Source organism: Pongo abelii, chromosome 7 (genome assembly GCF_028885655.2).
Source record: "Pongo abelii isolate AG06213 chromosome 7, NHGRI_mPonAbe1-v2.0_pri, whole genome shotgun sequence".
In the NCBI taxonomy this organism is placed as follows: domain Eukaryota; kingdom Metazoa; phylum Chordata; class Mammalia; order Primates; family Hominidae; genus Pongo; species Pongo abelii.
The window spans coordinates 101,225,806-101,241,439 of NC_071992.2; the positions used below are offsets into that span (position 1 = coordinate 101,225,806).

A 15,634-nucleotide genomic window follows, 5' to 3' on the forward strand; every position below is an offset into this window, starting at 1 on the left:
GGTATAAAGAAGATCAGCTGCCAAACATCATGGAAAAACCAGAGAATCCTTGCAGGATGTTTAAATTCTTTACGTAAGTTTACAAAGGATGAGGACATACAAGAGGAGGGTGAGTCAGTGACACATATGAGTTACACTCTCAGATGATCCAGTGCCTAGTTTTCATACCTTCGCTCAACAGCTGTTTTTATCGGCTACTTCAGAGAAATTAATAATGCATCTCATGAGTTCTGCCAAATATATGAAATTCTGGCAGAGGCAGTATGGGGAAACATGCTCCCCATTTGGCATTTGCGTTAGGGATAATGTTTGATGGTCATCATGTATTTTTTGTCACATCTTTGCCCTGTCCATAATAAGACTTACAGACTTATATCTAAATGCTGGAATCCATTTTAACCTTCTTAAAAAATATATGGACCATCAGGTAAATTGTTTCTCAGATCCTTCCTGTGAAACTTATTTCTAAATTGTTTAATTTCTTTTCAGAAAATGTTTTCAAATGAACATCTTTTGCAAATGTGTTTCTCAACTTAAGCTCATATCTCTCTTTCTTTGGGTCTCACCTTTTGAGAGACTTTTATAACTTTATAATTAAAATCCTATCAATACAACTCATGTGAAGTAATAGGATCCTAGGCCAGGTATAAGTGTTGCAGGCTTTCTCAGTATTTGGCAAATACAGAGTATCATACACAGTTGGATTCCTTTGCAAATAAAGTATTTTATATTTAGAGATTGCATTTGGGGGCAGAGCTAATGTGTTAGTTGACTCCATTATATTTGTATTTATTTTTTTCAATTAATAAATTCTAAATTTCCCAACTTTGTGTAGAAAAACAAATCAATTTTGATTAAAAATAAAATAAAAACAAATTACATTTTAATAAAGAGGATTCACCTAAATTCTAGGCCCCAAGTCAATATTTCAAAAGAAGTCTCTTAGTATGGTTTTTAGGTGTAAAACAAACACAGCCTTTGCAGAAAGGCTTATTAGAGCAGTGAAGAATCTGCTTAATGTTTTTAAAGTAATTTTACTAAAACGTACAGAAATGAACAACTGGGCTTGGTCTCTACTAGTTCAAATGAGATAACTAAAGTAAATCACAAGATTAAACACCGGGACACAGGATTTGTAGAATTCTGGATGTAGACATGGCTTTGGCAAAATAGGAGGAATAAGTTCTAGTGTTTTACAGCATAATAGGGTGACTATAATAAACAATACTTTATTGTATATTTTAAAATAGCTAGAGGAAAGGATTTTGAATATTCTCAACACAAAGAAATGATAAATGTCTAAGGTGATGGATATGCTAATTACCCTGATTTGATCATTACACATTGTATACATGAATCAAAATATCACACTTCTAGCCTGGGCAACATAGAGAGACCATGTCTCTACAAAAAAAATTTAAAAATTAGGCTGGCATGGTGACATGCATCTATAGTCCCAGCTACTTAAGAGGCTGAGGTGAGAGTATCCCTTGAGCCCAGGGGTTTGAGGCTGCAGTGAGCTATGATCCCACCATCGCATTCCCCCTGACTGGCAGAGTGAGACCTTGTCTCAAAAAACAAACAAACAAAAAACACCACACTGTACTCCATAAACATGTACAATTATTGTGTGTCAATTAAAGATAAAAATAGCATAAGGTGAAGTGCACATCTGACTAAAAGATTGCATGATGTTTCTATAGGATTCTAAGCACAAATGACTTCTTTAGCATTTTTATAAACCATTCACTTGTGACTTTTCTTCCAATTTTAAAGTAAAGATTCTCCATGCAAACTAACTAGTTGTAATAATGGCAGAGAAGCATTGTCCTTGCTAACGTGGGGAGAAGAAGTGAAAGCAATATCTAGAAGCATCATCTTCCTATATAAAAGATAATCATTTTGATCACAGACAACACAAATGATGGCAATGTTGGGCCAGCATAACGATATTAAATCCAGTTGTCATCTCAGCTGTATTTTTGTCTTCAGGAGTAAGCAAACTAATTTCTCAATATTTCATCTCCAGCTGCTCTTAGGTTGTTATATTTGAGGCAAAATACTCTTGCAAGTAAAGTATTTAAGATTTTTGAATGTAAATGGAGTAGAAACTTAATGGTTTTAGAAACTGCACAATAGAAAGAAAGAGATAAAATTATTTTATTGGTTCAAATAAACTGAAAAATTAGACATACAAATCACTTAGTTGTAATTTTAAAGAATACCTCAAACTAAACTTGAATTTAAGCATAAGCTTATGCTTACAGATTACTATTTGCTAGCTTACTAATTATTATTTGAATTAAGCAGTAAGAACTAAAATTTAAGTTTCTTAGTTTTACAGACTGATTTGAAGGCATGCTGTCTTGCTAATATTGAAATAAATTTATTTCTTAAAAATTATTATTTTACTGGATTATGTCAGAAGCAAGGCTGTGTTCTTGAGGAAGGACAAGTTTCTTCTCAGACTCATCAAAATGAAGCTCTCACTGTTCTGCCCTTCAGAGGTTGGGTTGGGCGGTTGTTGTGCTGAATGGGGACAGCGTTATCACCTTCAACATTTGATAGAAGACTGCGGAATTGTGCCAGCTGGAAGGATAAAATATTTTTAAAATAAAAAGTTTTTAAAGTTACATAAAGCGTTTTATTTACATGATTACTAACGCACTGATATTTAGAAAACTGAGTTAGAAATTGCAGTAATATCACTAATAGGAAGAGAGAAAGCCCCAAATCCTTTACATTCATTCCTTTGAACCAGGCATTTTGCTTTAATTATTGATGACTGGGTTAAAGTATCAACTTTTTAATTTCAGCTGGGGGTACGTTGGGTGAGTGACTTATTAGCTTGGTACCTTAGTTTCCATATAGTACTTACTTCACTGTGTTGTTGTGAAGATTAAATGGGTTAATACACACAAAGCCCTTAGAATGATGCTTGACATATAGCATGTGCTCAATAAATGTCAGTTAGCAACAGGCTACAATGCTTGTCCTGTAGGTTTGTTATGAGAATTGGCTAATAAAATATATGTAAGGCACCTAATAAACATGATTGAGCAATGAATGATACTATAATCACCATTATAAACAACAGTTAATGAGATATTTTGTTGAATATTTAAAAGTTTAAGCTCCACAAAAGGAATAAACATATTTTGCCAACTATCAAGGTATGCCAGCTGGGAGCCACAATTCCCCAAAGTCTTATTGAAATGTCCAGTCACAGTTTTTCCTTTATTTCTGAAATGCTTAAGAAGACATTTAACAAGGTTGGACTTTTCCTTATTAAAGAGGAAACAGTGGTGGGAGTCATTTTTTTTTTCTGCATAAAGGCAAAAAAAAGTATTATAATGCATTTTTGGATATTTAATAAACCTATGTCCCCAAATTAATATTTTTAAGTTGGGAGGAAAAATGAACTTCTCACAAAGCTGACTGAAATAATAATCTCTCTCACTGATACTATCAATTAAAGTAATATTCCTGCTACGCATTCCCAGTTCCCATTCATTCACAACTCTACCTGCTCTGAGCTGACACTGATGCTCTCCTTAAAGATGATCCAAGTTACACTCTCATAAAGAGGAGGATGAGTCAGAGAGCCAGGGTAGGTCCAGAAATCCAGGGATGAAGGAAGGAGAGTAGAGGGGTCAAAATTTGTGAATGGGGCTCGTTTGCCCTGGAAGAAAAGAATACATCATTACAGCATGATATAAAATACTTATATGAATACATGTGACATATATATGCTATATTATCTTGTTATACATTATTTAGAGATTTTAGCTAAGAGTCATTGATTTTTCTACTATTTAGTATTTAATGACTGGTGTGTTTGTGGATATAAACAACAATATCAACAGAAGAAAAAAAGATGAAAAATGTGTTATATGTAAGTTTTTGACCAAGACGTTTCCTTCTTCATTTGGTTGCAGATAAGCAAAGATTCAAAAACCTTTTTTACAATCTATATCTTTAAAACATATTTAATTTCTAGTATAAAGCTTTTGTTTTTTCTCTAGGAATGATGCCAGATTCTATTTCAATGGCAAAAATCTTTATTGACATGCATATTTGTTGTTTTAGTTTTATTCTATTTATTCCTATCATCTTTTCTGATTATTACTGGTGTATAGGAAATATACTGATATTTGTATGCTAATCTTTTATGCATTCTGTATTTTAGATGATTCTTCTGGAGTTTTCAGGTGGATATTAGTGATGATATCAACTGCACATAATGATAGTTTTGTTTTTGCTATTTCAATATCTATCATAATATGTACTCTTTCATTATTTTGTTGCACTGACTAGGACCCTTATTATAATTTTCAATTGTGATGGTCACAGTGGCACCTTGGTCTTGTCCCTGATTGAAATGAAAATGCTTCAAGTGTTTCACTACGAAGTTAAATGTTGATACAAGTTTCTAGGTAAATTCTTTATCAAATTCAATAAGTTTTCAGACAGTTTTCTTTCATTTTGTTTCATCCTAAAGAAAGGGCATTAACTTTTATCAAATGATTTTAAGCATTTAACAAGTTGATCATGAGGTTTTCTTCATCTTTAACTAGTTAATATAATGAATTAATTTAAGATTTTCTAATATTGAGTCATTCTTGTATTTTCCCAAAAATACTAGTTCAGAAACTCTACTAGTTCAGAAACTACTCTTTTAATACACTGTTGAATTTGATTTGTTATAATAAATTTTAGGATTTCCTTTAGCTACATTCCTAAGAAAGTTTATCCTATGTTTTTTGTTTTGTTTGTCTGTTTTGTAGTTTTCATACCCGGTTTTGGTATCAGATTCCATTAAATTGATGGGAAGTTTTCTGTCTGTTCCTTCATCTGGGCAGTTTAGTTAACACTGGCATGATTGTTTCTTAAAAGTTGAGTAACCCTTTTCCATGAAGTGGTCTGGGCCTAGTCTTTTTGTTTAATAGATACATTTTGACTATTGTTTAAATTTACTTTTAGGTTCTCAGTCTATTTAGGTATTCTAACTCCTTTTGAGTCAATTCCCTTACTTCACATTTTCTTGGAAAATTATCCATTTTATCTACATTTTCAAATTTACTGGCATAATGTTATAAAAAATTTTGTCTCTTAAAATTCTCTTCTATATCTTTAGTCACAACCTATTTATTTCTAATAATGTTTTATATGTACGGCTTTTTTTCTCTTTATCCAGCTTCCCCAAAGTCTGACTTTTTTGTTGTTCTTCCAAAGAATCAACTTTTCAATTTATTGATAAAATTTTACCCCTTACTTAGTCATCATTTTTCTTTTTAAAATTTATTTATTTATTTATTTAAGATGGAGTCTCACTCTGTTACCCAGGCTGGAGTGCAGTGGCACAATCTCGGCCCACTGCAACCTCCACCTCCTGGGTTCAAGCGATTCTCCTGCCTCAATCTCCTGAGTAGCTAGGACTACGTGTGTGCACCACCAAGCCCAGCGAATTTTTTGTATTTTTAGTAGAGACAGGATTTCACTATGTTGGCCAGGCTGGTCTTGAACTCCTGACCTCAAGCAATCTACCCGCCTCGGCCTCCCAAAGTGCAGGGATTACAGGCATGAGCCACCACACCCGGCCATCATTTTTCTTTCTTATTTTATTCTTTTCTGCTTTTATCTTCACTAATTATTTCCTTATATTTTCTTTTCTTTTTTTTTGATAACTCTTGAGTTGAGGGCTTATTTTTTATCTTCTGTCATTTATACTTTATAAGACACTCATTTAAGTTTAATCTTTTCTAGAATCAGCATAAATCAGATTTATTTTACACAAATATATGACAGTTCTCCATGCTGCAAAACATGACAAATCTCTGATTTATGGTTTAACTGCTTACCATTAAAACAATAAAGCTGTTTGTGTATATCAAAAAATCCATATTTTTTTGAGTTGACAAGAGTTACGGTTATCAAAGATTGTGTATCAATCATATCTCAAAAGAATGCCCTTTACTTCTGAATTTTTGTACTGCTAAAAAGCTAGAGATATCTTTATTTATCAAATGGAAAATCACAATTTTGTTAGATATAGTTTTTCAAGCAAATTTAAATGGCTATGTAATCTGGTTTTCTACATGCCATATTCTGCTGAAATAAATAAACCATAACTATGAAAAACAAAAAACCAAAACATTTCCCTGCATTAGAGACTTTCTCAGAGGTAGGCAGTATTGAAGTAGCACCTTGATTTTCAGCTGGCAGCTTTTGCTATGGCCATCCTACTCCCCAGTTTTAATACTTCATTAAATGATTTCCATAGATCTGTAAATTCTTGTTCTCTGATTTAAACTACTTATGTAGTGTGCTTACCTTGGTTTTAATTGCTTGGAGGGCATCAAGTACTTTCTGCAGCTTTGGGTTGGCCTCACCAACCTGGAGATTTAAGAAAATAAAGTATGAGATAAAGATTATTATCAATCGAACACTGCTTAGCTAAGTTTTGAATTTTTTTTCAATTAACAACTGACAAGAGGTAAGGTATTTTCTCTCTGCTTTAGAAGGGGAAATTTTTCAAGCTGTATGTCTTTGAGGGCCTTTGTACTCTATAAATTGTTTATAATATGTACCTACAGATAAAGTAGCAAACTAAAAGCTCGATTTAAACTGAATTATTGGCAATATGTTCAAGGTTATACAGGGCAAAATCTAGTAATTTATCAAAACTGACACAAAAACAAATCTCTTATTTTGGTCTGTTATATTAGTTTTCATTACTACAGTATTTGGCATATTGTAAGTGCTCAGTAAAGGTTAAGTAGAGGTGCTACAATTTCAAGAGTTATTTGGTTACCCAGGCATACCCAATTTAATAATAACTTTTTCGTAGAACTTTTCAGGGATTCTTCTATAGAGGATTTGAGCAATATCTCCCATTTAAAAAATCAATTGAATGTTCTTTGAAAGAAAAAATTCTCTTACTATTTCTTTCCTAATGAGATATTAAATTGATAAATTTCTGAATCTATGATTTCAGGTTTCCTTATTAATATTTAATAATATTTATTTCCTGATGAGATATTAAATTAATAAATTTCAGAATATATGATGTAGGAAGTTTAGAGGAAAAGGAATTTGGAAGAGATGGAAAATAGAAATTCCTTTTTCCCTATGAACACCGTTCTATCTCACCTCCACCTGAAACTCATTTCTCTCTTTAAGACGGCAGAGATAAAACCAAGCAATGAAATACTAGGGAACTATTTGTTCACCTGTAGTCATCAGTTAAATGCAAACTTTAAAATAAGAAATTCTAAAATATATGTTACCTTATTTCCTTCTATTTTGAGGTCTAATTGGTAAGACAGTGGAAGCAGAGCTGTGTAATTATCTGTAACTCACCTTCATCAAAACACCAATAACTGCCAAACCATCAGCCTTTGAGACAGCTTCAGCAAGGCTGGAGTACTTTGCAGAATTCCAGTGAACTATGTGAAGCTAAAAATGATACTATGGTTAATTAATTATTTATACCAGTGTGATGAAAAAAGGTAAGTTATAAGTTAACTTATTACCATATGATGATGTATCTTGGCTTAGATACATAAAACTTATGTGAACCTTTATCCAGTGGATTAGAAGAGTTATGTTCTCACTCGTAGGAAGGGTTATCTGTGTGCCAAGTAGAGATTACAAAACCTGGAAGCAGTAAGCAAAATGTCCTTTCCTACGATATTGTTATTGAATATTACTCCTTTAAATGTATCTCTCTTTGTTATGAAAAGATCAGGAAATATGACTAACTAGTTTTTGAGAAAATAATTGAAGTAATTTTCTCCCACATGAGGTACTTTATAGTAAATTTATGAGAAAGGGTTCCTGGAGTACCTGGGAGTCTTGGCCAAGAACAGATTCTTTCGGGCACATTAGTGCCCTTTCCAAACACCTCTCAAATAAATATCTCCAGCTTAATGTCTCTGCAAACTCTAGATTTGTACATCCAAATATGTATATATGTATTCTTGATATATTCTTGATATCTCTACATGGATGTCTAATAGATGTTTCAGACTTAATCTGGCCAAAATAGAACTCTAGATTTCCTTCTTGCCATACCTGCTTAATTTTACCTTCTTAGGATAAGGTTTTTAAATTGCTCAATCAATAAGTACAACAATTATCATTCATTTCTTACTTTCCCCACCTATTAACATTCACATCTTACAGATTATACTTCGTCACATGTTCACAACTTTGAGCCTTTGCATTAGCTTCTAATTTTCTCTGGAATTTCCTTCCCCATGATCTTCAAATGGCAGACTTTTGTCTTGAATTAGGGTTGAACTCAAATGCCACTCCTTAAGTAATTCTTTTCTGATCATCCAATATAAAGTAACCACCACAAATCAAAACAGTTCTATCCATATCACTTATTTAATCTCTCTTCTTCCTATTCTCCTCCCTCCCTTCCTCCCTCCCTCCCTTCCTTCCTCCCTTCTTCCTTCCTCCCTCACTTCCTTCCTCCTTCCCTCCCTTCTTTCCTGCCTTCCTCCCTCTGAAATTTTTATTTTCCCTATCAAATGCAAGTTCTGATAGCAAGTACTTTTTAAAAACAGTATCTCCCGCCTGTAATTCCAGCACTTTGGGAGGCCGAGGCGGGCGGATCACGAGGTCAGGAGTTCGAGATCAGCCTGACCAACATGGTGAAACTCCATCTCTACTAAAAATACAAAATTAGCCGGGTGTGGTGGCACATGCCTGTAATCCCAGCTACTCAGGAGGCCAAGGCAGGAGAATCACTTGAACCTGAGAAGAGGAGGTTGCAGTGAGCCGAGATCGCGCCTCTGGACTCCAGCCTGGGCAACAGAGCAAGACTCTTTCTCAAAAATAAATAACAACAAAAAATAAATAAAGACAGTATCTGGCATATTGTAGGTGTTCAATGAATATTTGTTGAATTAAAAAAGAATGATTAAGACAGTTTATTAAGAGGGATCACTTATTGCAGTTTCCTCTGACCATGCCAGTGTAGATTCTGTCCCTACTTGTAATTAATTATTCTTACATCTGTATTCCCATGCTTCTTTGTGAATAGTCATACTGCCGTTTACTGCTATATTTATTTAATCACAATAATTTATGCCTATACTTCCCTGCTTGAAAAGCGTTTGCTTGTATCTCTATGGAAATGTTAAGTAACATTATTCAGCACATGCAACATGAAAGTTGCTGGTCTAAGTGTGCTCTGTATGGGTTGACTCTTTTCATGCTGTCAACAATTATTAAGATAGATACTAATGCTATATTATCTAGATTCTCTATATAGGAATATTGGAGTATAGAGTGATTTGTTCGAAGTTGTACAGCTAGTAAGTGGTCGAGCTTTGATTCAAATCCTGGCAGTCAGCTGGGTACTTGCATTCTTAAGCAACAGGCTGCACTGCCTCTCAAACCTATTGTCTTATAGGTATCCCAAGAAGGTTTATTGAACTGAATTTAATCATATGCTAAACTTTGTGGCTAAGTCTCTCATATCTAGCATGGATTATATTGATTTTTCTCAATTTAGATGAGAGAGTCACTAATTTAATTTTCTTGGATACTACCAACTATCCTTCCAAAAAGATAATACTAATTTAGGCTCTTAGTCCATTTAATTTTAATTTACCTTCAATTTTATGGAGGGGAAAACCCAATTAACAGATTTCTGCGCATTGAAAGGTGTTAGTCATGCTTTACAACACAAGGTAAAGCAAGTTCTATTTGTATACAATCTGCTGATATTCTATCATAATAAAAGATACACATACTTTGTAATGTAGCAGTCTTCCCTGTAAAAATCTATCCTACATAATTACTTTCACTAGTGCACAAGATATATGTACAGATATATTCACTGAAGCATTTTTTAATAAAAGCAAAAGAAACCAATATAACAAAAATCATATGTTGTGATTGTTCATCAATAGAAGGCAGTTAAATAAATTCTGATGCATTCACCCAAATGAAATACTATGATGACAGTAAAAAAGGTGGAATTCAATCTTCTGATTTTTAAAAATTGTCATGATAAATGGGTAAATAGAAAAAAAAGCAGGTTGCAAAATTATATATATTATAGAATTCATTTGATGAAAATAAAATTAAAAAGTCAACCTGCATATATGGGTACACATGTATTATATAATTCATACATCTAAAGTAAAGAGCAAAATTTCTCCCATTTTAATCTCCCAGACCCTCTGTTGACAGTTTAGTGTACATGTCTCCATTTTTCTTTGGACATACTGATAATAATGTCCTGAAATAAGTCACAAGCTTCCATGTGAGAGCAGGTTAAGAGCCAGGGAAGCTCAGACCCTCATCTAGGTATATGCTGTTCAGTGACCATTGCTATGACCATTGCTCTTAGTAGAGTCTCATTGAATTGTCCTGGCTTGGCCACAACGATACTGCTGGTGTATCCAAACTTGAACATTTAAATAAAGAGGAAATGGTCGTGTGTTCCATTTGGGGTTACAGCTTTAAAGGAGAGCAGTGTCACCCTTTGAAGCTAGCTTTGATATCAAGGTAACAGTTTTTGAGGCATTCTCAGGGAAAGGTGAATCTTGGGCTCAGTAGTTTAGCTGCCTCTTTCCACATGAAAATTTTCCCTCTCTTGCCAAACATTATGTGTCTGTGCTTGATTTTAATGGAACCTGGGAGTTCCTTACTGGAATACCCATTCCTTTGGAGTCATTATGATGTTGTCTTAGAAGAGAAGGGAGAAGCTGCTTCTGGGAGTACTCTCAGGGTAATTATCTCTCACTTACTAAATTACATTACCTCGGCAGAATATTTGACTCCATCCACTGTATGTTCTGAACCATGCTCATTTGTACTGCCCCAGTGAAAATGGAACTGAAAAAGCCTATAGCTGTCGGAGAGAGGACCACCTTTCAGCACTGGAAGAAAAGGGAACCGATTGTTAGCCTGATGCTCCACAAACTCTAGCTTATCTTTGCATTTAATATAAACTAACACTAAATTGTGTTGAGTAGAAGTGAAAACAAACATTAGTGCCTAAACTTTCATCTTGTTTTCCCCCACATCCATGAGGATGACAGTCATATGTATGGTGCACCCCTGACTGTGGCATTGATGAGATATTCCATGAATTATACACATTTCCCAGCACACGAGCTACAATTTTACCTACTTCTAACTCCTAGAAAGCATATTGCCATGTGAGTGAGTTATATCATTACAGGGCTGTCCTTGAATCTCCTTTAATTTGCAAGTTTATTCCTTCATTCTTTCAACAAAGACAGTATGCATCAAAAATCTTTAGTAGTTTATTTTGAATAATGAACCATTCATCACCTACTATGTAACTGATGAAGACACAACAGTATATCTTGACAGCTTTGTTGAGAATCCCTGGCCAGGGACCAAGAGAGAGTACCAGTGGGGCAGTGGGGCATTTATAAAACCTTGGAGAGCCTATCCAATGATAATATTAGTTAAATGCACATAATACCAGACCTAATCTAATATTAATAATGGACATAGCTCCAAGGTGCCTAAAATTTAGGCCTCAGAAACTAGTAAAGAAATTTAGCATTTTAAATCAGTAGAACTGTTTTATGGAATTGTCATTTAATAAAATATTCAATAAACCTTCATGAAAAGCTAACTCTGTAGCAACATTTGTTCCAGATTCTGGAGTATAAGGATAATTCAGTTACTGCTTTGTTTTTCTTTTCTACTGTGCTCATTCATACTCATCCCAATTAGAAAATATTTTTCTTTTTAGTTGTTATATTTGTAATGACTGGTTCACTAGACCTTTCTGGATAAATGCTGTTTATTCAGAGACAGTGAACTAAGCATACAGATACTGGAATGACGAGAAGAGACGTGATGGTGACTTTGAAAAGAAAGACTGAAAATAGAGAGCTGGGAGTTCCAAAAATTTTCTTTACCACCTGGGCGTTTTCCAGAAGTCCAAGATGCCTCACTAGATTACAGCAATGCTGCACACAAGCACAAAAGACTTAGAATGGGTGTCATATTTTTTGAGCACTATTTTTTAAATTTCCCCAGTAGACTGTAAGAAAAAAAATATCAGAAGGGTCTTTCAGCTCACCTGATCGGTTATCGTTGTCCTCAAAATTTACATGGAAGGAATGTCCCACATTGATAATTTCTTTGGCTGTGGCTGGGTTGTAGGAGACACTAACAGGTTTCAGAGAGGTGTCATGTTTGGCTTCACTGGTTTTAATATCAACAGGGGACTGGTTATTTCCATTGGCAATGGGATACAGCTTGCTCCATTGTTCAGGACCTACCAGGACAAACACGTGTAAAATCAATGCTTTATCAAATGCTTGATTCCAAGTTTTAGGGGTATAGTTACCTGTTTGCTTATTAGATTAGGGTTTATTTAAGTGTATTAAATGATATTCTCTTAAGATTAATAGAAATTCTGTGTTTGAAAATGTCCCTTTTCTTTCTTTCTTACTCTCTCTCTCTTTCTTTCTTTCTTTCTTTCTTTCTTTCTTTCCTTCCTTCCTTCCTTCCTTCCTTCCTTCCTTTCTTTCTTTCTTTCTTTCTTTCTTTCTTTCTTTCTTTCTTTCTTTCTTTTTCTCTCTCTCTCTCTCTCTTTCTTTTTTTTTTTGACAGAGCCTTGCTCTGTCACCCAGGCTGGAGTGCAGTGATGCGCTCTCGGCTCACTGCAACCTCTGCCTCCCAAGCTCAAGCGATTCTCATGCCTGAGTTTCCCAAGTAGCTGGGATTACAGGTGCATGCCACCATGCCTGGCCATTTTTTTTGTATTTTTAGTAGAAATGGGGCTTCATTAAGTTGTCCAGGCTTGTCTCGAACTCCTGACTTCAAGTGATCCATCTGCCTCAGTCTCCCAAAGTGCTGGGATTACAAGCATGAGCCACTGCACCCGGCCCCTTTTCTATATTGTACTATAAAATAGTGTATTTGTCAATACTACTAATATAGATCTATACTTTTAGTCTATAGAATCAGACCATACATATTTTATTATTAGCAATAGATTTCTAATACAAGCTTACCTCATTTTGTTGCACTTCACTTTATTGTGCTTTGCAGATATTGCATTTTTTACAAACTGAAGATTTGTAGCAACCTTGCATCAAGCAAGCTTATTAGGGGCATATTTTCAACAGCATGTGTTTATTTCACATCTCTGTGTCACATTTTGGTAATTCTCACAATATTTTAAACTTTTTAATTGTTCATATATCTATCATGGAGATCTTTGATGTTACTATTATAATAGTGTTGTGGCACCATAAACCATGTCCAAGTAAGATGATGAACTTAATCTGTAAATGTTGTGTGTGTTTTAACTACTTTACTGACTGGCTATTCCCCATCTATCTCCCTCTCTATAAGTCTCCCTATTCCCTGAGACAAGAACATTGAAATTAATCTGTTTAATAACCCTACAAAGACCTGTAAGTAAATACTCCAGTGAGAGGAAGAGTCACATATTTCTCACTTTAAATAAAAAGCTAGAAATGATTAAGCTCAGTGAGGAAGGCATGTCAAGAGTTGAGACAGGCCAAAAACTAGACCTCTTGTGCCAGTTAGCCAAGCCATGAATGCAAAAGAAAAGTTCTTGGAGAAAATTAAAGGTGCTACACCAGTGCACACACAAATGATAAGAAAGCAAAGCAGCATTATTGCTGATATGGAGAAAGTTTGAGTAGTCTGGATAGAAGATCAAACCAACAACCACATTCCCTTAAGCCAAATCCTAATCAGAGCAAGGCTATAGCTCTCTTTAATTCTGTGAAGGCTGAGAAAGGCAAAGAAGCTGCAGAAGGAAAGTTAGAAGCTAGTGGAGGTTGGTTCATGAGATTTAAAGAAAGATGCCATCTCCATAACATGAAAGTGCGAGGTGATGTGGCAAGTGCTGATACTGAAGCTGCAGACAGTTATACAGAAGATCTAGCTAAGATAACCAATGAAGGTGACTACACTAAACCACAGGTTTTCAGAGTAGAAAAAACAGCCTTCTTTTGGAAGAAGATAGCATCTAAGACTTTCATAGCTAGAGAGGAGAAGTCAATGCATGGTTTCAAAATTTTTAAAAACAGCCTGACTCTTTTGTTAGGGTCAAATGCAGCTGTTGACTTTAAGTTGAAGCCAACACTCATTTAACATTCTGAAAATCCTAGGACCCTTAAGAATTATGCTCAATCTACTCTGCCTGTGCTCTATAAAAGGAACAACAAAGCCTGAATGACAGCACATCTGTTTACAGCCTGGTTTACTGACTATTTTTAAGTCCACTGTTGAGCTCTACTCCTCAGTAAAAGAAGATTCCTTTCAAAATATCACTGCTCATTGACAATGCACCTGGTCACCCAGGAGCTCTGATGGAGATGTACAAGGAGGTTGATGTTATGTTCATGCCTGCTAACCCAGCATCTATTCTGCAGTCTATGGATCAAGGAGTAATTTCAACTTTCAAATCTTATTTAAGAATATACTTTGTAAGGCTGTAGTTCCCATAGATAATAATTTTTTTTATGATGGATCTGAGTAAAGGAAATGGAAGTTGTCTGGAAAGGATTCACCATTCTGCATGAACATTTGTAATTCATGGGAGAAGGTCAAGTTATCAACATTAACAGGAGTTTGGAAGAAGTTGATTCCAAAGTCATGGATAACTTTGAGCCTTCCCAACCTTCAGCAACCACTATCCTGATCAGTCAGCAGTCATCCACATTGAGGCAAGACCCTCCACCATCAAAAAGATTAATACTTGGCTGGGCACGGTGGCTCACACCTGTAATCCCAGCACACTGGGAGGCCAAGGAGGGCAGATCATGAGGTCAGGAGATTGAGAGCATCCTGGGTAACACGGTGGAACCCCATCTCTACTAAAAATACAAAAAAATTAGCTAGGCGTAGTGGTGGGCACCTGTAGTCCCAGCTACTCTGGAGGCTGAGGCAGGAGAATCACTTGAACCTGGGAGGCAGAGGTTGCAGTGAGCCTAGATCATGCCATTGCACTCTAGCCTGGGCGACAGAGCAAGACTCTGTGTCAAAGAAAAAAAATTAATACTTCTGAAGGCTCAGATGATCACTAGCATACTTTAGCAATAAAGTATTTTTAATTAAAGTACGTAGAATTTTTAAACATGCTATTGCATACTTAATAGACAACAGCATAGTGTAAAGATAACTTGTAAATGACCTGGAAAACTCCAAATTTTATGTGACTTGCTTTCTTGTGATATTTGCTTAATGATAGAGGTCTGCAATTGCAACTTCAGTATCTCTGAGGTATGCCTGTATATACATATCAAACATATTTTGTAGTCAGCCGTGCCCCAAAAGACAATGCTAAGAATACATGCAAAGATAGTATAATTATTTAAAGCAGACAGTTCAACAATTAACCTATGGCTGTACAATTACTTTAAATGCTTAATATCTCTTCTGTTGGAAATGGGAACAAGCTATCATTTTGATCTATATAAACGGGAGAACTCTTACCATTTTTGTCATCATATCCCCAGTCTGGACTTGCCATTATCTTCTACTGAGTTTTCTTTTCCTGAAAACAAAAATAATACCTGGAATAACTAACTGCAACTGTGCATGCAGGAGATGCCTTAAATCCGTGCTTGGGCGTTTTTATAGA

General features: G+C 35.0%; 1 protein-coding gene across 5 annotated transcripts in view; it reads right to left on the minus strand.

Annotated features, from left to right (window-relative positions):
• Positions 1 to 2,142: 2,142 nt before the first annotated feature.
• Positions 2,143 to 15,634, minus strand: part of CA1 (carbonic anhydrase 1) — a 51,210-nt gene continuing 37,718 nt past the window's right edge. For all 5 annotated transcript variants that reach the window (XM_054561812.2, XM_054561813.1, XM_063726706.1 and 2 more), the window contains 7 exons: positions 15,487 to 15,547; positions 12,089 to 12,286; positions 10,786 to 10,904; positions 7,363 to 7,458; positions 6,334 to 6,396; positions 3,527 to 3,682; positions 2,143 to 2,589 (listed from right to left, as the gene is read on the minus strand). In XM_054561812.2, the coding sequence (XP_054417787.1) occupies positions 2,473 to 2,589; positions 3,527 to 3,682; positions 6,334 to 6,396; positions 7,363 to 7,458; positions 10,786 to 10,904; positions 12,089 to 12,286; positions 15,487 to 15,523 (786 nt within the window). In that variant the 5' untranslated portion in view covers positions 15,524 to 15,547 and the 3' untranslated portion in view covers positions 2,143 to 2,472. The remainder of the gene's footprint in view (positions 2,590 to 3,526; positions 3,683 to 6,333; positions 6,397 to 7,362; positions 7,459 to 10,785; positions 10,905 to 12,088; positions 12,287 to 15,486; positions 15,548 to 15,634) is intronic.